The sequence below is a fragment of the Ptychodera flava genome, chromosome 6 (assembly GCF_041260155.1).
Source record: "Ptychodera flava strain L36383 chromosome 6, AS_Pfla_20210202, whole genome shotgun sequence".
NCBI lineage: Eukaryota > Metazoa > Hemichordata > Enteropneusta > Ptychoderidae > Ptychodera > Ptychodera flava.
The window spans coordinates 43,585,471-43,608,341 of NC_091933.1; the positions used below are offsets into that span (position 1 = coordinate 43,585,471).

At 37.4% G+C, this 22,871-nt stretch overlaps 1 protein-coding gene across 2 annotated transcripts in view; it reads right to left on the minus strand.

Annotated features, from left to right (window-relative positions):
* The window catches only part of LOC139135896 (cAMP-dependent protein kinase type II regulatory subunit-like), a 71,974-nt gene that overhangs the window by 35,653 nt on the left and 13,450 nt on the right, over window positions 1–22,871 (minus strand). The window contains exons 3-5 of one of the 2 annotated variants that reach the window (XM_070703672.1): window positions 18,113–18,362; window positions 12,453–12,488; window positions 5,515–5,567 (exon numbers count right to left, since the gene is read on the minus strand). In XM_070703672.1, the coding sequence (XP_070559773.1) occupies window positions 5,515–5,567; window positions 12,453–12,488; window positions 18,113–18,341 (318 nt within the window). In that variant the 5' untranslated portion in view covers window positions 18,342–18,362. Of the gene's footprint in view, window positions 1–5,514; window positions 5,568–12,452; window positions 12,489–18,112; window positions 18,527–22,871 lie in introns of those variants that run through there. The other variant, XM_070703671.1, reaches the window with a different exon arrangement.

The following is a 22,871-nucleotide window of genomic DNA, read 5'->3' on the forward strand; positions in this document are numbered from 1 at the left end:
ATATTTGAAGCAAGTTCAATCTATATATTTGCCACTGGCAGCCAATATTTGAAGCAAGTTCAATCTATATATTTGCCACTGGCAGCCATTATATTTGAAGCAAGTTCAATCTATATATTTGCCACTGGCAGCCAATATTTGAAGCAAGTTCAATCTATAAAAAAAATTTACAGCCAAGATATACAACCTAGATTAGAGATTGGGTTAAGGTGTTTACACATCTCACTGCCAAAGTATGTTGACATTGTGATGTGCTCCCAGCACCATTTTCTCATAGATAAAAGCTGTGCTGCAGTTATATATTTATTTATTCCTGAATATGAAATACTATTAAGGCCAAAGTAATTAAATTCTTTGTTTTGCGTCCCCACCCGCGTAGGTTTTTAAGGTTTCCATGAAAAACACACACAGTGTATTTGAATAGGAAATTTTAGGACATGACCGCTTAGCTTTTCTGAACTAAAATTTTGTTACAATTTTTTATTTGCTGCAATCAAATTACATTGTGTTAATTTTCTTGTGTGTGTTTTTCAGCCGCTTAGACGCGTACCTTTTCCCATTTAGAGTGGACGCAAAACAAAGAATTTAATTACTTTTAATTCATGCACTGCACAAATTCATTAGATATTTAAAATACATTCAGGCAGGGACTGACGTTGTCCCATAGTGAATTTCAGCAGAAGTCTGACAGAGATGGTGATTATTTGCCTTAACCCTTTCACCCCAGTTCCCTGTATACAGGTCCAACTTTACCATAGAAAACAATGGATTTGGGAAAAACCATGGTGGTGAAAGGGTTAAATATGCTTTTATTGGTGCACTTATAACTTAGTAGTTGCTAAACACTGTATTCCTTTACAGGATGAACTTATTTTTAACTATTTTTTATGTTCATCAGACACCAAAATCATGTTCCTACACAGCTGTTATGAAACTATTGGATATTTAAAATTTGGTATTTGAGACAGACAAACGGGAGTTGACTTGTGTGTTATCTTTTTGCTGGTCATTTGCTGCATGAAATATGAGGGTCTTAAAGACATAAGTACCTGATCCTAAAATGCACATCTAATTTTATGTAATTTGTCAAATGACCGATATCAACCCAAAGCATTTGTTACATTGCTCTATTTTCTCCAATGAGTTTGTTTTACCAATGCCTTGTGTAAACAAAGCAAGAAAGTCAGTTTGCACAGTTTGTGGCTGCATGATCCTTTAAAGAAAGGTGAGAAATATTCCTTCAGGATATTACAAGGAATCAGGTCAGGAATGGATACCTTTGAGAAACCTTCGGTGGAAAAGTTGGGTAAAATGACTGGGAAATCATCTAGAACAACAAAATTTCAGTCATAAGTATTATTAATATACCTAGTTTAATTTGACAAGTTTCATACAGATCATATTTCAGTGTAGGTCAAATAAACGGTTGTGAGGCTCCCATAACATTCTTTTTAAATGTGGGGCAGGTAGGTCAGAAAATAACTTTCAGATTTTATGAAGGCATCTAAAAAATTAGTACTGTTGCAATCAGTTCCTTCATAACACCAATTCTAATGAATCTCAATAATAGATCATGCTTGATTTTACCATTCCATTTTACTTAAAAACTGATATGTAATTACATGTAAATTACTATTTTTGGCTTTGAATAATAATTTTTTTACAATTTTTAGGTTTCCAAGAATTACTGTAGATTGGTTATCAGAATACACAATATTCTTTGCAGGCCATAGAGTCGAGTTGGTTTTATTTGGCTATTAAGGGACTTTATGTCAACAGTTCTGTTACGACATAAAATAATTAGAATGGTACAATTCTGAGATAAAAAATATGGCAACAATGAGGAAAGTGGCCTCACTTCAATAAAACTTAAAGCTCCATATTAAAGCTGTGCATGTATCTTTTGGGTATTTTTGCAGAACTTTTGTCTTGTGGTTTTCCTACCCTTTCTGCATTGAATCCCTAAACTGTAATTTAATCTCAAGTGTTTAGCATATCAACACAACCTGAACATAATCTAACATTGTTATTGTTGAAAACTGTATTCAGGTCCGGACTAGAATTAATTAATAAACAATAAACAACAATCGCTACACACATACAAGCTGTGTTGACAAAAAGAATACTCAAAATTTCAGCATGACAAATGGATTAGGGTCAGACATGGTAGTTGATATACAGAAGCAGAATACTGAAAAACTTGCCACAGGTTAAAGCTTATGTCTCTTTAAAGTGAGTCAGACAAGCACCCACAAAGTCAGGAATATTCAAATAGCATATTAGTAGCATGTGCAGACATCATATTTGGCAGCAGTCTTTTTTTTACCAAAATATATTACACAGAATTACAAGTCATTGTTGATGACACAGTCCCCATATAGCCAAATTGTGTGTTTGTTGGTTGATCAGATGTAAATGAGAGAGTACTAGTAATGTTTATGGTACATACTTATTAGAGATTGATAAACAAATAGCTGTAAGCAGGTACTTGTAGTCATGTGAGCTTGTGTAGTATCTGTTATTGAAAATGGATCCGGATTCAGATTCGTGTATAGATTCAGGAAGTTTCATCATCGAATTTCAAGAATTTCCCCATCATACAATGTATTGGCTTGAAACATAAATGTTTTCCTCATGCATATGTAAGTCATATTATATTTTCCTTATGCCAAGCTTCACAGAACTAAATCAACAAGGCATGTCAGAGTTATACCTCTCGTCATGAAAATTTCACAACAAAATTGCCTTGTGGCAGCCATTGTATCATATCAAAAAATAAGTTGGCGTGCATGTATAAGTCATAGTGTTCTTCTGTGTGCCAGCTTGTCACGTCATACTGAGGAAGATGCAACCACTGTTATTTTAAATTCACCGCAACTACATTCACCAGGCACCACTCCAGTATTTTCAGATGCCAAGTGTCATAACAGCCAAACACAGGATGAATTGCATTGCCATAGTATAGACTTCTACCTGCTCCTTAGATTGAATGAAACATCACTGTCAAACATGCTTATAATTTTGTATACTACATTATTAATCATGTGTACTACAAGTTTAGAGCATCCGTCCCTCTCGGTAGAAAAAAGCAATATGAATTTCAATCTACCGGTAATCTATTGCCAAAATATTTAAGCAACTACTGACAATGAACTACTGGCTGAAACTTTCACTATTGAATTGATAAACGTGAATTCCAACAGGGATACCTTAATACAGAATTGATATGACCACAACCTACACTACAGTATGGTGACATCTGTGGTGTGTATGTATTCAGAAATTCTGATTGACTTATAGGAAATATTGCTGCTGTAAACGGTTTGACAACCTTGGCAACTGCTACTCTTTTTTACATGACCTTTTTGACCTACCTTTCTGCTATACAGTCAGCAGGAGCCCTACTGACTGTCAGACATGACCTAGAAACCTGAACAAATTTACTGGTTAGCAACCCTAAGCAAAAATCATTATTTATTTCGACCTACTCTGATTGGGTGAATCAACAGAACAGAAAGATTACACAATCACTGTTAAGTATCCTGGTACAATAGAAATGGTAATTCAATTTTTATACATATGGTAACAATGATGCCCAGATTTACGATGGGAATGTTTCATGCTGCCATTGACAATTTGATTTTATGAATATTCGAAGGAACAGCTAGATATGCCAAAGATGTTTGGAGAAAATTTACCTTCCCATGGTATGAAATGCTATCCAAATAAAGTATTTCTTTTCATTTTCTGAGACTTATGAATTGGAGTATTGAACATTTCAATACAGACGAGATAAATTCATGTGATATTGAAGCTGTCAAGAGGCATAAGTAAGCTTGCGTAAGTTGGGCCGTATTAGCAGATTTCAATACACGCATACATCTGAAAAAATTCTGAACTTTAGCAGTTGGTCAGTTTGTAGTTTTCCTACTTCAATTCATTATATTTCCTTAATTTCTGTCATTTTAATGGATACTCAAGTTGTGAGAAGTTTCATGACATAATGCTGTTGTGTGCACAGTCACTCATTTGAATGACAATAAATTAGTGTCTGATTATATATGAGGTCCAGAAGTCATCCTGATCTTGGTGTACACCTTGTGTATCTATTTTTTACCTATCCTCTTCACTGTTTGGAATACCTTCTCAGTTTTCCACCATGAGACCAAAAACAAAACAGAGGTGGTGGTAGGATTTTCTGAACGCATACTTTTGACATTTCAAAGAAAAGAAGTGTGTCAAACTGCTTTATCAATGTGTCAAAAATTCCGAGACTGACCAAGCATTGGTATTGCTTGGCTTCTTTCAACATCAAGCAAACCTAGAGATACAGACAATAGTAGTAGTACTACCATGTCCACATAGAGTTAATGTTGCGCTGGAAAAACTACTATCCTAGTGTTCCTAAAGTAACGTTGTTGGTGTTTTAGCTAGTATCAATTTTTTTTCTGTGCAATGTTCTGTATGGGCATAGCACTGTACTGTACTTACTATAAAAACCTGAAACAGCAATAGAAACCTGACGTTAGACTGAACTTGAGAGTTTAAAAAGTTCCTCTTGGTTGATATCATAGAAATTTGCCAGGAAGTGGTATCCGTTGCAGATTAATTTTATTTGTTTGATAAGGGAATATGGTCAGATTTACTAGTTGCTCTTCTGTGTTCAACTAGTAATACTCCGAACTTCTGGCAAGCTGTTCACTTTCAATGACGCCACTAACCTTAAAAATTGAAAGTCAGAAATACAGAAACACAAGCTGCTGTGACATTATCTCAAACAATAAAACCTTGCAGTGTGGCTGTATACCCAGTGCCGCCATTTTTGAGTATGCTTGATCTTGTGTGATTGGTCTTTGCTTGTCCAACATGAAATCAATGATGATGAAACTTATTTTTAAAAAAAACGATGAAAAGTGATGAATACCATCAACAAAGAATGAAAGCCAGGAGATGAACTTCCAACAAATCAAATGATGTCTTTCTTATTCATCTAAAGGCCACAAATCAATCATAATATGGTATGCTTGAAATGATCTAAACTTTTTGCAAAGTCACCTAAACACTGCATCTTTTGAGCAACATTTATCTACAGCTGATGTACCGTGCAGTGTGTTTGGCTGTCTTTTGTGATGATTATTTACATCGCCTGACCCTCATGTCAAAACGTAACCATCACAACATGCTATTTTTAGCAATCCACAGCAAAACATGAACATGTAATCTCACATTTACTCATTTCACTCAAAAGTAACCTTGATAGGAATGTCAATTTAGTATGCTATTTTATAATTTTTTAAACCAAATTTATTTGCATCAAATACGCATGATTTTCTTGCCAATGCAAAAGCATTTACCTGAATAATAGTAGTGCAACTGTACATTGGGAAAGAATATGTGACAACAGTGGTGATTGAAATGTTTGGATATCTTGGAATAGGAAGGAATGTAGAATGTTGCAGCAGGCAACAAAGTAAATGTCATGTATACAAGGGAGAGTGAAAACAATTCCATTACCTTTTCCTCTGCTTCATCATCATCTGCTTCTGGATCATACCTTTCTGCACATACTGTATCAAAGACAAGTAAATAAAAAAAACAAATTTTTAGTACAAACGCAGTTTGGAAATGTCATTTTGTCCTGATACAAATCAAAAGGTGTGATAAAATTTACATTCTATTATGAATCAAATGAGGTCTTGCCAGTTGTTACTGACGGCAATGACAAGTCTCACTTTATTCTGCCATTTCCTAACTCAATTTGGCTTCAAAGTAGCCACTTTTCCAAAGTCACAGGCTGTAAACGCTTGAAATGAGGCTACACTTTCCAATTTCAATGAAAAAACACAATTTATGAGCAAACAAGCAGATATGATATACACAAGGCATGATTAAATATAATTGAAGGCAGCAATACAAAGGTTTTCCTTCCTTTTTTATGATATTACTGAACATATTCACTTTCTTTCTTTCTTTTCTTTCTTTATAGTTGCTTAAAATGGATTTGTAAAGCCTTCTCCAATTTTAAATGTTGCATGCTTTTGCAAATTTACAAACAAATTTGTTTGTATTGCTTCACTGGAAAAATTGCTCAAACGGTACATTGAGAGATTTTACCAAATTGAATGCATATAAACAAATAATACACTATATTTTTATAGGGCAAGTAACTGTAACTTTTGGCAAGATAAGGATTAAAATGAGTTTTAGTATGTGTACTATTAAAACCATTTTGTTCTGATTCTATTCTTTCAATTCGCTACCACATTTAGATTTGTCTGATGGAGTGTTCATTATCTAAAAGCAACACCACAAAGTTTACATGATTTCCTACATTCAAATGCTAACATAAAAGTATATTGGAACAATGTTCTTTCATTCTGTATTGTAGTTGATGATTGTTTTACCATTTGGGAACACTTCCATTCTCTCATTAATCAAAAAAATCATCAATTATGACTCTCAAAATTATTCACTGAATTTCAGTCTACATATATAATCTAGCTGACTTTCAAAGCTCATGCACACCAAAACTGTCAACCATAGTCCTTCGTCCAGATTGTTGTAGTTCAGGCTTTACAGCTTGTTACTAAATATCTGCCAGACACCTGCCGAATCGTCTGGGTATTCCGTAACTACTTTTGGCTGGCAATTTCTCATCAAAATTTATTCCAGTCATAAATGAGGAGTCTCCCTCTCTTAATTTCACCCCTTAAAAATAATCATGATTTAGCTATTGAAAAAATTTGAAAATCATCCTGCCAGCCAGAAACACACAACCTATAGCTAGTATTTGTTAATTGGATAAATATAACCAATATGTTTGTTTTGCAACACATGCTTCCAGAAATAGATCATTTAGAATAGGGAGGTTTTTAATCTGTTTTTCTTGCAAACTATGATCCAAGATGACAGTTTTATTTGGTAATTTCATATATTATTTTTGAGAATGGATGTATAACCACACAATCTGTGATTAGTTTCAAATTAGATTGGTTGTGTAACCAGGTACCAATACATTTTTTTCTTGGCCAAATTTCTAGCTTTGAACATAAAATGGTAAGAACTTGTACACAAAAGAACACAATGGTTGACACTGTGATACTATATTAACAATCAATCATGCAATGTAAATTTGAACTCCTTACAAGTGCTCCATTGAGATCTAAAATGCCACAAATTGGCAAAAGCATATTTTCTTAAAATGCCTGTTTAAAATCAAATATCTAACTCTCAATGTCTGAAATCACCCTCCTTGAACTGATGGCCAGTAATTTTTATTTCGACCATCATTACAAAAGGGGAGATCATCTGAAAATTTGACATTTGCATATTTTTTAAATACCAGTATACAGTGTTTCATCTAGACAGGGGGAAGTTCAAACAGAATTTTGTAATCTGGAGACATAGATTTATTGTAGATGTCAGTGCTTCAGCTTCTGCAGAGTAGATCAGTCAGCCATAAGTAGGTTTTAATCAACTATGTGATGTTACATCATAGACAGTATTCATGGTATTATATGGAATGCCACAATCAATATTCTGTTTTGTCAATATCATCTTCATTGTCAAGGAGGACATGTCAGTGACTTTGTGTTTATTTTAAGGGTGATTTAGATTGAATAAGTGGGAATTTGTGCAATCACGCACTCTGGAGAAAACGATGCAAATCAGTTATTTTTGCAGTCAGTTGTATCAAATTATTGGGAAAATTTCTGGGTCACATAACATTTGGCTGCCACCATGTTTTCCAAAGTCAGAAAAGCTACGGAATATGGTCCACGTTGGTTGTCAAGATACTTTCAGTACTAGGATACCTTTAGTATAATTCAAAATGTTTGAAACACAAATTACAACCAATCACAAAATACATCACTGTACATCATCATAGGTCACTCTTGGCTTTGCAAGATTCCATATTCAAATGCACAATTTCTGCACAAGTTCAAAAATCAAATTAACAATAGATTGCATATAGGGGGTTGACAGACCCTGAAAATGCAGATATAGACCATCCTGGTCTACCTCAGTCTACAAACTATGTGACAAAGTACATTTGATAGATAATATCAGCCATCTATATATTTGAAATACCTGTCTTATTAATTTTCAATTTCAAGGAACCCTTCTCAATTCCTGGTTCCTGCATTGGTAGATGTATAAAGCACTGGTGATCACTTTGTCAACTTAATCTCTTTTGTTCTCCATTGAAATGTTTATTGACTATATAAATTCTTTGCTTGATAAATCTGATAATGAAGTGGGGCCTATCACCTTTATAATGGTCTATCACAGATTCTTGATTAAATAGGATGGTTGGTTGATCATCACTTCTCAACTATATGAAGCACAGTGTACCCATCCAGTGTATGACATATATCACAGAGGAAAGGAAGGGAACATAGACGTCCATGAAACTGAGGGGAGGGGATAGGGGAGAGGGAGAGAAAAGACATGTAACAACAAATAATACCACTGGGTGTTTTGTAATTCTGTAGTAAAGCCTTACACTCTCGCCAGTCGCTTGTACCGCTTGGTCTCGCGTATTTACGTAGCTTCCGGTATTTGCTGGTACAAGCGACTGTTACGCCTCACGCAATCCCCCTTGCTATTACATATTCATGAGGTATCCCATCATAGTAATGGGTTGGGCAACAGTACCATATTTGGATAGTGGAAGGTCATCCTTCAGGTCATACATTCATGTGGACTATAAGTTGAGGTTTCCAGTTTCTGCGCTGCCGCCGTGATCGTTAAAGATTGGAACTTAAATGAATAGAATGAATCAATTTTCAAACTTTTAAAACTGATTTTGAGCATTGTCGTCGGCTTCGGCTGTCCCTGGATTCCGTCTAAGTGTCGTTGGGCCGTCGACTGTCTCAGCCCACAGTCACTGTGCTCAGCCATACGGATAAAGTAAAGTGCTGTGAGCACAGGGAGACTGCCGTTGTTTGTTACGTCTTGTCGCGATCGTCGTGTTTTATTGCTCTTGCCCGTCATATACATGTATCCAGGGATACTGTGCCTGAAAACCTAACCCGACAAGTTTCTATGTCAGTAAAACAACTTTTTGATTCCATCAGCGTGTTCATTTTTAGCCGGATGCCGGCCAAATTGACCGGCTACTTTCGTATTTTGGCCGGCTACTTTTCAGCACTGTTTCGCTCTCTGGCCCGGAAATTCTGGTTTTGATAACAATAATTAAATTTTTTTGGTGGTCTTGCAAGCCGCAGATAATATTTCAGAAGTGCCGATGTGGCTATATGTAGTCTAGCAATTTACGCGGTGAACTAGTTGCTATCACTGTAGTACCGCGTGTACGCCGTGACTGGGAATCGCTCTCGAGGTCAACCTCGCTCGCCCGATCACAGCCCGAATTATTCCAACGTTCACATCGGGTATAGCCGAAAATTGGACTAACATACAATTACGTTATGCCCGCGAATAGCCGACCATTTCCGAATGAAGCCGACTTTTGTTTCGCTCAAACGCGGAAGAGATAGTCGACGCTCGAGAGCTTTGGTTTTCTGCGTAAGAGTAGGGCCTAGTCTGATGGGTTTGGTAGGTTTTTGATCAAATCTAAAGCGACCACAAGTTACTGTGTCTCATTTTTCATACTTTCGAAACGCCACGTCAATCTATCCATGGTCGATCACGATGTCAACTCAAGTCGATCGACATCGCGTTTTGTTGAGGGGCCGTGGTTGTGTGCATCGCGGAAGAGAAAGTCGACGCTCGAAAACTTTGATTTTCTGACTTTGTCTGTTGGTTTTGGGAGGTTTAGATCAAATCTAAATAAACAAAAAATTACTTGGTCTCACTTTTCGTACTTTTGAAACGCTACGTCGATCACAGTGTCAAATTTCAGGTCGACCGATATCGCGTTGTGTGTACTGTGTTACAATTGACTACCCGTGCTTTGTACACACACGGTGTAGTACAGGCTGGCGTTCAGTGTCGTTAGTTTGAGGTTTTATCAAACATGAACACTGAAATTTAGCTCTCTTTTTCAATTAAATTCAACATCAGCAAAAAATCAATAATCAGCTTGCGGATTCGTTTTATCGTGAAATTAGTACAGTGAATTAAAATCACTGAAAATTGTGTTCCTATAAATCATTGAATCGAATAAACTCTTTGATTTTACTGTATCTTCAATCAAGTTTATTAAAACACTTTCTACAGCCAGGCTGGTTAGGATTCTAGCGGATCGTTATCTGGGTTGTGAAAACCCTAGGCCCCATTCTATGATGTATTTCAAAATGTTTGTTCAAGTCATGAGCTAAACATAATTCTACGCAACAGTCTGGTGAAATTTTGCTATTATCCATGTCAACTGAATGCAGTTGACAGGCCCGAGTGATATCAAATTTATTTTTCTGACTTTTTTAAACTTTATCCCTTGAAAACATGTTGTAATTGGCAATGATAATGATTATTCTGTATCCTGAAATGGTCTTTAATACTGTACAAGAATGCATAAAATTACTCCAAAATGTCTTCAAAATTTAAAAATGTCTTGCCCACACCCAGGGTCGGGGACCCCGTCCCTGAAACCCTCTCCCCCTTTGTGTATGTTGAAATAGCCTTTTATACACTTGTATAAGAATGCATGAAATTGCTCAAAAATGTCTTCGAATTTAAAAATAATCCTTAACACTCTCATGCTGAAATGGTCTTTCCATACAGTACAATAATGCATGAAATTACTCCAAAATGCCTTCAAATTTTAAAAATTTCTTGCACACAGGAAACCCTCCCCCCTGTGTGTGTGTTGGAATAGCCTTTTATACACTGTATAAGAATGCATGAAATTGCTCAGAACTGTCCCCCCCCCACCCCGCCCGCCCAGGGATTCTGGTTGCACACAGAAGCTAACCGCCTACTTTTCTGAATGTTCCGCCTACTTCAAAAATTTTTGAGAACCCTGTTCCATGATCCCCACTAGCTGGGCCCTTCCTTTACCGTGCACAGCCGCGCTGTGTTTTTATGTCAACATCGCTGTCAATCGTTGTCTGTGAAGCGCGTATGAGGAATAGCGCTGCAGTTTAAACCCACGTACCCTTTCCCATGTCACTTGTTGTGACGTCACCGTCGCCTTTTTCATACGGCTCTGTGAGGGCGCATACAAGGTATAACAGTCCTCGTGCCTTCGGCACTCGACCTCGCGCCTTCGGCACTCGGCCTCGCGCCTCCGGCGCTCGATCGCCTACGTTGGATTGCTACCGCACTTAATAAAGTGACTCTGGTCAAAAGAAGGCAAGAGGGACTGTCGACAGTCTAGTAAAGCCTGAACACTTTCTAAGGTTCCAAGGTCATTCTATCCTAGACAGTCCCATAGCATATAGCAAGCAATAACACGGAAGGCAGAATTGTCACCAAGGTTGCAAAGCCATCTCCTTATTGTTTTCTGACCATACAGCAAAAATTGTGCTCTACCAAATTACTACATAAAACTAGTTTCAGTAGCGAATTAGGTCTTGGTTGCACCATGGGCAGTTTGTGATGATTTCTATTACATAACTGTTTCACCATGTTTAACATGGTTGACACTGCATTTGTTGGTTTTCTCTACTTGTTTGCATTTGTTGGTTTTCTCTACTTGTCTTTTGTCAATAGGATTAAATGCACTTCAAAGTCTGACTATCTGAAGTAAACTCAATAGACAGATGTGGGTAAATGAAACATGATAGCCAACTTTACAAAACCTAGCTGATTGTAACCTCTGAGCTAGTTAAACTGAATATGTACCACTTAAATTTCACAGCACAATGACATCGGGCAGTGAGCTGGACAAAATTATAATGAAGGCTACAAACTCATTTTCAGAGAGTCTGCAGCTGTAGTTAGGTGACTTGAGAAAGACTGACTTATAATGTAAAGATCTGACAAATCCAAAGGAAAGATTTCCCAATCATCAACCATCTAAACAGAGAAATATGCTGTTTTAATCAAATATGGTCTGAACCAATGCCTTATACTCAGAACAATCCTTTTTTAAATTTTATGTACATGTATTCCTAATTTAAATATCTAGCTGCCACTCCATGCATTTGAAATGAAAACTGAAGCAAAAGGAAGGCAGATATCTTTTAGTTATATGAAAGTAAAGCCAACACTCTCCACACAACAAAGGTGGTAAACAGTCTGAAACTATATATACGTATTTTTACCTTCAAGCCAGTGTTTGGCACACTGATTTGGTATAGTGGTATATCTCAATTGCTGCCCTTTGCACTTGCTCTAATTAATAACACTCAGAGCAGTTAATTCAGCTGGTAAATTTCATAAAACTGACTGTAACCATGCTTCCTAAGTCAAAGACCGGAAACTATAAACAGCAAACCATGGTAGAGGAAACTTAATGCCGTACCGGCATAATTGAACTTAGCACATACATGTACTTTCTCAAAACATGTCGCCCAGAGAATTGTGTAATGTATGAATCAACCTACCTGACTTTCTCCTGTTGAATCTGTTCTTTGGAAGTTCTGGGGAGAAATAGGAATGATTGTGAGAGAGTGAAGACACGTGAAACCCCATCCTGGTGTGAATGGTTCTGTCAAGAGTAGGCCTTCAAGCACTGCATATGTATCATTGTCTACTGGTATGTAAAAGAGCTTACTATGGCTGCATGCACGAAGAACCCTGCAGCAGAAACTGCATTCAATCCACTCCACTCAATTCACAGTCACAGCAGACAAAGGGCCAACAATGTCATGCTAATGTAACCCTATGACCTATCATTAACGTAATTGGAAGTACAGCTGGTAAAGGTTACACTATACACTAGACCCAATGTTGATAACGTGATACAGTGTATAGGCTTATCCCTTACCGATTACCTCAGTCATCTTTTCAACTCTCACAGTCATAAACACACCAATGTTTGGAATTAAGAAAATTGAATGGTACAAAAATATGTGTTGTCCCTTGTACTGTCCAAAGTTAAAGTGGCATCGGTGACCAGCTCTTCCTGTTATCATAAATATAAAGTGACAGATTAATGAAGTTGTTGCTCATGCTACTGGTGTCACTTTGACAAATGTCAAATTCATACTTGACACTGGGTAGTTGACTTTACTTCATACATTTTTTTAACATGCTGCTTCACTGGGGTGGTACATTATAAATCCCTGAATATCCAAGAGTATGTGGTGCGTGTGTGCATGTGTATAATGCCCTGAGGCAGTCTACAATATATTTCCTACACATTGAGTCTATTGTACTCTTAACCATATCAATTGACATCAGATTTTAAAACTGAATAATTGATAAATTTTACAAGTAAATAAACACAAAAAAGTTGAAATAAATGATCACAACAAAACAGTATGCCCCTAAATTTTAAGACTGTAACCAATGTTTCATTGAAAGGAAAAATGCCATCATATACTCTCGCATAAAATCAAAATATCCTGATGGTATATACTGTATTATACATCTACCATTGAGAACAAAAGGAGTTTGTGTACATTAAAAATGCCAAACAGAAGGCCTGTGTCGTAACTTTGGCCATGTCCAGAGATACCAAAACAAAGTGCCTCATGCTGGTGTCTCTGGTGGGACCAATTTGACAACTGGCAAAGTCAATTATGCCCTGTACATGTTGTTGCACAGGCTGTCAGAAGAACTCTAAAGTTGCACTCTAGCAATCAGCAGAAATTTAATATGAAAAAATCTTGTTGCATTGCATGCATTAATCATTACTGGGCTCATTTCACACACTTGTCACGAATATTATATAAGGTCATCACAAAAATACTGTGAAGTTTGCATGCTGACATTATCGTTCAAAATTATCTACCACTTATCGCATCAGCCAATATGCTGCATTTCATATCACCCTCAAGCATACTTTGCAGTAATTTTGCAATAATTTCATAATTATGCATTACATAACCTTTCAAAATGAAAAATCATTCAGGAGTTATTGTAGAAGTGAATCTTCCTTAGTTCTTGTTTGTGATTAAAAGAGGACTGCAGAGTTCGCGGTTACGCAAAAAAGTGCGTATTATACGCACTGGAATTTTTTCGCACGCATTTTTCTGGAGGCAATGCGTTTGACTGTACGCAAAATATTGGAGTCCGTTGTGGGCGCTATTTTGTCAACGACGTGTTGTCTTGTCCATTGACTCACCCACCAAAATTGCAACAGTTATTCTCATGGCTTGAAATTGTAACACGTTGAGCTAAAATTATTTCCCCACAACTTTGCTTTGTTATTTCCGAGATTGCAACCCACCGACAACCACGTGGTGTCGCCTGAAATTGCAACATTTTGAGCGAATCAGTTTACAAAGGCGATGCCCTAACGTACGCAGCTGCCAATCATATTGATCGTTATGCAAATACGAGGCGTGAATGCATTACTCCTGTTACTCATTTGATCGAACGCACGTTTTCCTAGGGAATGTACCCTGGGGAATGTACCGATCTACTAACGTGCCTCGATAAAGTTCTCAACGCCACCAAATATCCAGATCGCGATTGGATATCCGTGATTACGGCACATCATCGCCCATGTTGGTGCTGATCGCGTTGAAGCTGGCCGGCCGACGGAAGCCCCTCGACCGCGGAGTGACGTCAGTAGGTGTAACGCATACGAGCAAGGTGAATGAGAAATCAGACGATACAGAAGACCGAATGATACAGAAGTTTTTTGGAAAAAGCAGAACTAAAACTTATATCATTTATGTATATTGAAACTTTGAATATGGCGCTGTGACGCAAAAATGACTTAAATACCCACAAGTACCCGGATGACCCGCGGTCGGACGTGATTTGCAAGCAACGGACGCCCCAATTTCAGCGAATCTTGCCGTATTCTGATAAATGAATATGGAGAGCTATTTCTCATGTTCCAATTGTTATCCTGCATAGCTCTAGTGATTTCGGTTTCTTACGTGCCCTGCGAACAGGGATTCAGTTTCCAAAACAGTGTTGAGTGTTCTCACCGCACGACGTAATCAACTGGGCGATGAGAATGCCGATAATCTGATGCATCACACTATGGAACTTGGAAGGGCCATCGGTTGCAGACTTTCGTTTTGACCGAGCAATAAAAATTTTCACTGTGCGAGACAATAGAAACCCCGTTATATTCTAGAGATACCTGTTTGAATTTTCCCTTCACGTGCAAATAGAAACTTCTCTTTGATATGATTTTCAAGTTTTACGACTGTTAGTTACGGTGTTACCGGTAGTTACAATACAAAAACTACGCGCTTTCACTGCAGTGTATGACGACGTGTGATGTGTTATCACAGTTTACTGTTTTGTGTATTTTTCATTCATACTTGTTTCTCTGTATGATCAAGATTTCATGATGTTACACTTATTAAAAACGTCTCAATTATCGTGAAAAATTATTTCCTGTGTCAACCAAAATTAATTTGCCTCATTTTTGCCCTGGGTTGAATGCGGAAGTGGCGACTGTTACGCATTCACATGACGACAATACGCATTTTTGCCAACCCTTTGCGTACGTGAAACGCATTGAAAAAAAATTGACCGCGAACACTGGACTGAGAAGTGTTCCTTTTGACTGATCTCATTTTTCATAGAAAGAAAATAGGTTTTTTATTAGTTAAATATCTATTCTTTTCTCTCTCTCCTTCTCTTGGGTGCCCTTTTTCTGCTCCTATGATTTTTCGCTACAGCACTACTGGAAATGCTTACCTTAAAAAATCACAGTACAGTACATTTATACTGCAGCAGGGCAAAAATGTTGGTTTCTTGAAAAATTTGCACTTAAAAAAATTTTGTGCTTGTGAAAATTGTCACAAAGTGACCAGGGAAACCTGAAATACCTAGTTTACATTTGAGAGAGTATCACCAGTTTCATAGCAACAAATTACTATCACACTAAACCATAGCTGTTTAAAGATGGACATTTTTGCATGTTTCACGGTAACTCTGAAAAGGTATATTGTTGCTTTATATATAAATTAAAACATTACGATAATGTGTTTTTAAAATTTTCTTACATAATTTTGGTTCTATATTTTGTTATCTGTAATGAATTAAAAGCATCTTGTAATTATTTAGATGAAGGGTTCAGCATGTTCTTAGTGAATGACCTTGTCATCTCAGGGTACATTAATTTACTTAATTTACATGTACTTCTTGTGAATATCAATTCCAGTGTAAATATTAGTGCGTCTCCAATGTCAAATTATGTCCTAAACCTGACTTTCCTCTCTCTATGTGACACTTCAAATTTGAATTTTGATAGATCTCATGTCTAGATATTTGGTTGTATTGGCCCTTAATGTTGTATTGCAGCAGTCAACATTATCCAAAGGGGGCCTTCCTTGGGCAATACAGGACAAATATGGGGGATTAGACAGAATTTACCATGAAACTGAGCCTGAGGGGGTTCGGTAATTATCTCATTTAGTGTCCCCAGTCATTTTCACCATGGTTTTACAGATCCATGTTGTTGAGTTGGGAATACATTTTTAGAAATGTTTATGGTGGGGATTTTCTTGATTGTCTTGCCCAAGGAGTTGGGGCATTTGGCAAATTTCACAAGCCTGATTTCCAAACCCCCTGCACATGAGGTAGGGGAATGGGGGATTTACATTGCCTGCTGCGTAAGTTTTGCTTTTAAAAAATCATGCGAGCACATCTTCACCTGAAAACGCTTAAGTATTATTTCTCTACCTGGAGTAATATACGCATCAACAGCTACTAGAAAATGTAAAGAATCGACCATGCACAACAAAAACTGCACTTGAGTAATGAAAAACAGCTACAGAAAAATGTCTGTCACTTATGTCCATCTACCTTGTAACAAAAAATTACATATTCTAATCAAAATACACACTGAATTCCTTGTCTCCTGAGACCTATTTGACACAGTTGATCATATCACTCCTGGATAGGATGATCCACATGATAACCTTTCATTATTAGAAATATATGCAGAACAAATTAAATAAATCACATTTTATCAAAAGAACCATGAACACTGAAAGTAGAGAGTAAACACTCATTGTAATGAATTTTTTAATTGACCTATATTCACAAAAAACTACTGATATTTAAACAGTGTTTGTCATTTTCATCCAAACAATATAAATGACAGGTAAGAAGCTGATAGTATGCTTACAACTTAATACATAAAGACAGTACATATGTTGACATTTCAATTTGTCCTTAGAAAGTCGGTGCATTAGCAGCAAACACTGAGACCCTAGGGGTGATATTCAATAGTATTACTACTAGTAGCATTCTGAAAAAGGATTGTCCATGTGTATTCTGGGCTACTTAACAAAACAAACATTAACACCTCTGTAAATTGTTAGATCTGCACAGTGCACCAGGCACACAGTGTCCAGCCCATGTGATGTACTAATTATGTACTGCACACTCCTGTGGATCCAGAATTAACCTCTTTGTTTCTGTGATTATTCAATTTTGTGCTTTGCATTGGTTTATGATATGCCATTCCCAGAATGTTTGGTGTGACTTCTGTAAGATTTATGTTTGTTAACAGATTTGAGAACGATATGTCAAGCCTGATCTTGCTTGGCTTTAAAATTTAAAACGAGGGCGAATGACAGCTTCGCAAAGTACAAGTGTTCACTCAACAGACGTACGTTACTCAGTCACCGACATCGTGAACAGACATACATCATTGATGAGTTTGCTGGCTTCGAAGAGTGGGTGTGCACCCAGGTTACGTTGTGAAGAAACCAGAAATATTTCATATCCTTAAAATGCATGTCTGCGACCTTTAATTTCCTAAAGTAGTCACACATCTTACACTTAATGAGAAATAAAAAAGGAGCTCATCACACTGTGGCATAATCGGCCGAATCCCGCGCCCGCGGCAACATTGATCGTCACCTCGCGCAGTGATGTTACGAGTCAACATTATATTCATACATAGTGCAGCCTGCAGGGAGCGCTGTCATCGTGATGCTTCTTAAATGAAATTTTCAGGAAAAAAAATTACGAAACGGGGTACTTTGAAAGGAAAGACGCCCGTGAAAGTAAACGTGCACGGCTTCACATATATGTGACACACGTTCATGTCCCTATTGACAGAATTATCACGGAGCGTTGATTTTTATATGCGCATGGAATCTGGTTTAAGACGACTCACCTGGCGGTACAAACTCCTCATCAGAGTCAGTCTGCATTGGCTCGTCCTGATCGGACGGCTCAGAAAACTTCACACCTCGTCTACCCGCCGTCTTGCTTGTGTTGCTATCATTCAGCTTGGTAAAATACTGGGCGGCGAATTCGACCAGATCGGCGGGCTTCTCCCGGAGAACCGTGACGGTGAACTCCTGGAGTAAATCCGTCAGGCCAGGCGGAATTTCAAAATTCATCACGCATCCGCAACGAAAACTCTACGAGATAAGGAAAAATAAAATGATGGCAAAATTAAAACTAGGGCTTCACTCACGGCTTCAACCAGCTGGCCGGCGGCAAAGGTTCGAAGACACGGTAATAGTGTGAGTAAATTTTGTGAAGCCCCTTATCTATCGTCAGGGAGAATATTCAACAGTATTATTATTCTGTCAACGTGTTGTGTGACGTCATACTATTATGTCTACAAGCCGTTTTACATATCGAAACACAGCACGACCTTGCGCGCGACCTGTTTCATACATAAAGTTGGGAAGAAAAATTCGGCAATTTTTTTCGTTATCTTTGAATTCTGCAGAGACATTTTAAAAAGATGAGCCAATAGTCATACACAATAATTGGCCTAATTATCTGCATTTGCAGCGCTTCGTTAAATAATCCACGCGCGTAAAACTACAGAGAAGCCACAGAACGTGATCAGGTGGTTGCGCAGAGTGAGTGATAGTCGACTTACACGCGCAGCCCTCCCTGACAACCACTTGACAAATCGGAAAAGAGAAGTAAACAAAGGTATCTGTGAAAACACTGAATATTTGTAAGTCACACGATCGATACTGTGAACCAATCTATATATGTGCAGCGGAAGACATTCCTTATGGGTACGGGGAACGTTTGTTTGACTTCTTTTTAAGGGCTTTATAACAGAAGGCGGGACTGTATAACAGATAAGTCAGATTTGCAAGGGCGTATTACAAGAGAGGTCTTTCAATTTAAATATTGTGTCGTTGTGTGAGGCGGCATTTACAAACACATGTGGTCTGAAATTGAAGGAAATCTATAAAAAAAATTTACTTTTTAAGTATCGCCCTATCAACTTATAATAATTTTCGAAGATTCCCCTTCCAATTCCTTACAATTTAGAAAGTCCCCAAAACAAAACAACAACAACAACAAATATTTTCACCTGCAGAGGTGGTGATCTGCCTGAGGCTGCACTTTTGAGTTTTTTTTGCACATGGCAGTAGGATAAAACACCTTTTCTTGTGAAAAAACAAAACATTGACTGCTGGGAAAAAGAAACTTTGCACCTTCACCTCACCTGCAATGTATGTACAAAATTTACGGAAGGTTTAGAAATAACTGCCAAAAGTTTTGAAAAACTCATGGAAATTGGAAATTGCTGTACATATCATAACTTTAAGTTTAAACATACCATCTATGGCTGAGTCAGTGAGAGATGAAAAAAAATATTTGTTTAAGGCCAAAAAAAAAAAAAAGCTGTTCAACGGGCGGGATGACTTCAAATGGGTAGGTAGGTCGGATTTTTTTTTTTTTTTTGGATTTTTTTTTTTTTGGTTTTTCTTAAACAGAACATATAATATAAACACTTTTTGTGTGTTTCATGCTTTTTGCTTAGTCACATAACATATACTGGATATACTTGTTTAGTACGTTCATGATTTTTTCAACTTTTTGTTGACATGGGTTGGTTGTCTCACAACAGCTTCTTTGCCTTCACTTCTACAGTTCAATCTACAGGTGCCGCCAACTGGTAGATTTCATGAATTTCTCAAATCATCACAAAACATGTTTTGGAGGCTGATATACCAATTTTCTTATTTTTGACCCTGACCTAAAACTTGGAGGGGAAAGTGAGAGCTGTTCGGTACCGGTGCCCTCCCACTGGTATACACTGAAAATGTGCCTTCCCACTGAATTTTGGGGCCCACTGCCCTCCGGTATCTACAGTCTGCCCGCTCCCCATTCCCCACAACAATTCAAGCTCCCCGCTGCCCTCTCCCTACTACTGAAATTTTTCATTGCCAACTAGATGCCCACTAGGCAACCAGATCAATACAAAACCATTCAAGCAGTTAGCAGAATACCTTGGAACATTGCTCCCCTCTAAGTTAGGTTCTATTAAGCACGCCGCTTTCCCCTCCCTCTACGTATTTTCCGGTGCCCACTGTCAAAAATTTTCTCCCCGCCCGCTGAAAGTAATGAAATTTCTTCCCTGCCCACAGTAAATATCGATATTTTCTCCCCGCCTGCTGATTAGTTTTGAAATCTGCCCGCCTGCTGAAAAACTTCGCACGAACACCTTTTTGCACGAACAGCTTCGTTGGCGGCACCTGAATCTAACTGAGCTAATTTCTGTGTTGGTGTCACCAGCCATATGAGCACGGTGCATTCCAACCAAAACTCGCGACTCAGAAACGGACGGGTCTGCCCCGGGGATGTCTGGGGTGACGTTGTCGAGCGCGAGCGAGGGAGCGAAATTAGACCATTCGTCCTGTGTCCAAGTCAAACAAATGTCATAAGGTTGACTCCTTGTGCATTCTCGACAACGGAAACACAAATAATGTCCGTCCTGCAGTGAGAACTGCTGCTTACAATCTCACGTTCGATAGGAGAAAGCCATGACGAAAATCGGAACGAGTGATGACTCAAAGAACAATAAAGAATTTTCAAGGAACACTGAAAATAGGAACACTAGAAAATATAGACTGAACAACCACTCAGACGTGAAATATACGCCGATGAAATACAGAAAACGTGGCATAATAGTTTATTTTCCACGGGGTATTAACCCTGCCCTTCACCTTGACCAAATGTTTGTGATGCGCTTCCACCTTTACTCTTCAAATCATAGCCTGTATCAATCTCACTCAAGTCAATGTCATCGAAAATGTGAAGGTCATTCATCTTACAGACAGATGTCACTGAATAACGTCTCCGCGTTTCTTCAGATTCGTAAAGATTTCGGGAAAAAAAAAGAAAAATGTGGAGTGGTCCAAATATGGGTCGGTCGGGCCCGTTGAACAGATATTTTTTTTTTCCTCGCCTATATGTCAAGATAACCTGTTTGTTGTCTTGTATATCATTCTATATTGTTCTGAGTTTGCCCTTGGCGTAAAGGTCCATTGTGTCTCACAAAATATCAGTTTTTTTGAGACCATGTCAGAGAATTGATTTTTTTGATGACTGGACCAAGGGGGAATTAAATGTTCAGCTATTAAATATATACCTCATATGTGATCCAGGAGTACAATGTTACAGATACTCTGTTGTCTGGATATCTGAACAAATCAGTGCCAATGATCAGTGTAGCAACTTTACTGACACTTATGGTTTCATATCTCTGCCAGAGATAATGCAAATAGTCGTGACAGTACTTGAATAAGACTATAGTATATATAGTATAAATTCCAAAAGTTTCTGCACTGGCAAGATGGTTATTGTTATCTGCTTGTACCATACATGTTTGTACTGCTGTTAACATAGGTTTCTCTTTACACAAAGTGGATAGAGGAGTTTCATATGGGTGTGCTATTGAACAGGTTTTTTTTTGTATATATATATAAATATATATATATATATATATATATATATATATATATATATATATATATATATATATATATATATATATATATATATATATATATATATATGAATTGTGAATGTTTTTGTTACATTTTATGTGAACTTTTTGTTTTTGTTCTGGAACACAATATACCAGCAGGGCTGTCTAGATCCTTCGTTAAAATTTTCATGCACACTGAAAGTAATTGACCATAGACAAAACCAATTACTGTGTAAACAATTAGGCCAGTTTGAATAGTGTACCATTACCAGCTCTTTTGAACAACCAACAAAACAAACTGTTTTTGTATTGTACTTCAGAAGTACAATAGAAAAACAGTTCCATGAACGGTAAGTGTTTCTTTCAGTCATTATAGTCTAGGTCTTTGCCATTGACAAATGTGAACATTGATCCTTTATCACGTATCATAATTGTCAACCTCAGAAAATTTCACTATGGTTTTGACTTGCTGCACCATTTCTCCAACAAAGAAGAGTTGAGAAGTGTAGACAGATCTATATGATTTTATGTCCATAGGGGGCGCCCTAATATAATCTGCGCCAGTATATATACCATCCAAATGTGAATCAACAATTTAGAGCATTACATGGACAATGTGGACTGTGATGCTTTTATAGGTACCTTTACTCATTTTTTTCCATATATCATGGTATAGAAACAAACACACCTATTGTTTTCAATAATTGTTTTCCCGGTGTAGACCAGTATGCAACAGTTATGATCATTATTAAAACACTATGGAAGTCAATGATTAACTTTTGTATTTTTGAAAAAAACTGATAAAATTAGGAGTGTTAACCATCAGAAACAGTTTCTCAATTTTTCCTTCAATTACATTTACCACAGTTGGAATTTTGGCATGAGTTCAACCCAGGTAACATACATTCCAGATTCATTTCATGAAAAAAGCTTAAACCCTTTTTCTTTCGCTTTCCTTTTCTGTTATCAAAATACCATTCATCATAAAAATATTTAGATAAAATTTTTGTCGTATTTCTGAGTGAAGTCATATCCCATGAAGTAAGTAGGCCAATGTGCTCTTTGGAATATCTTAATTTTGTTGTGAAAACAATGAAAATGTTTACATTATGGCAGTACAACTTGAGAACACACTGAATGCTCAGGCCAGCTTGGAATAAACAGACCTGTGTAACATTAGGTT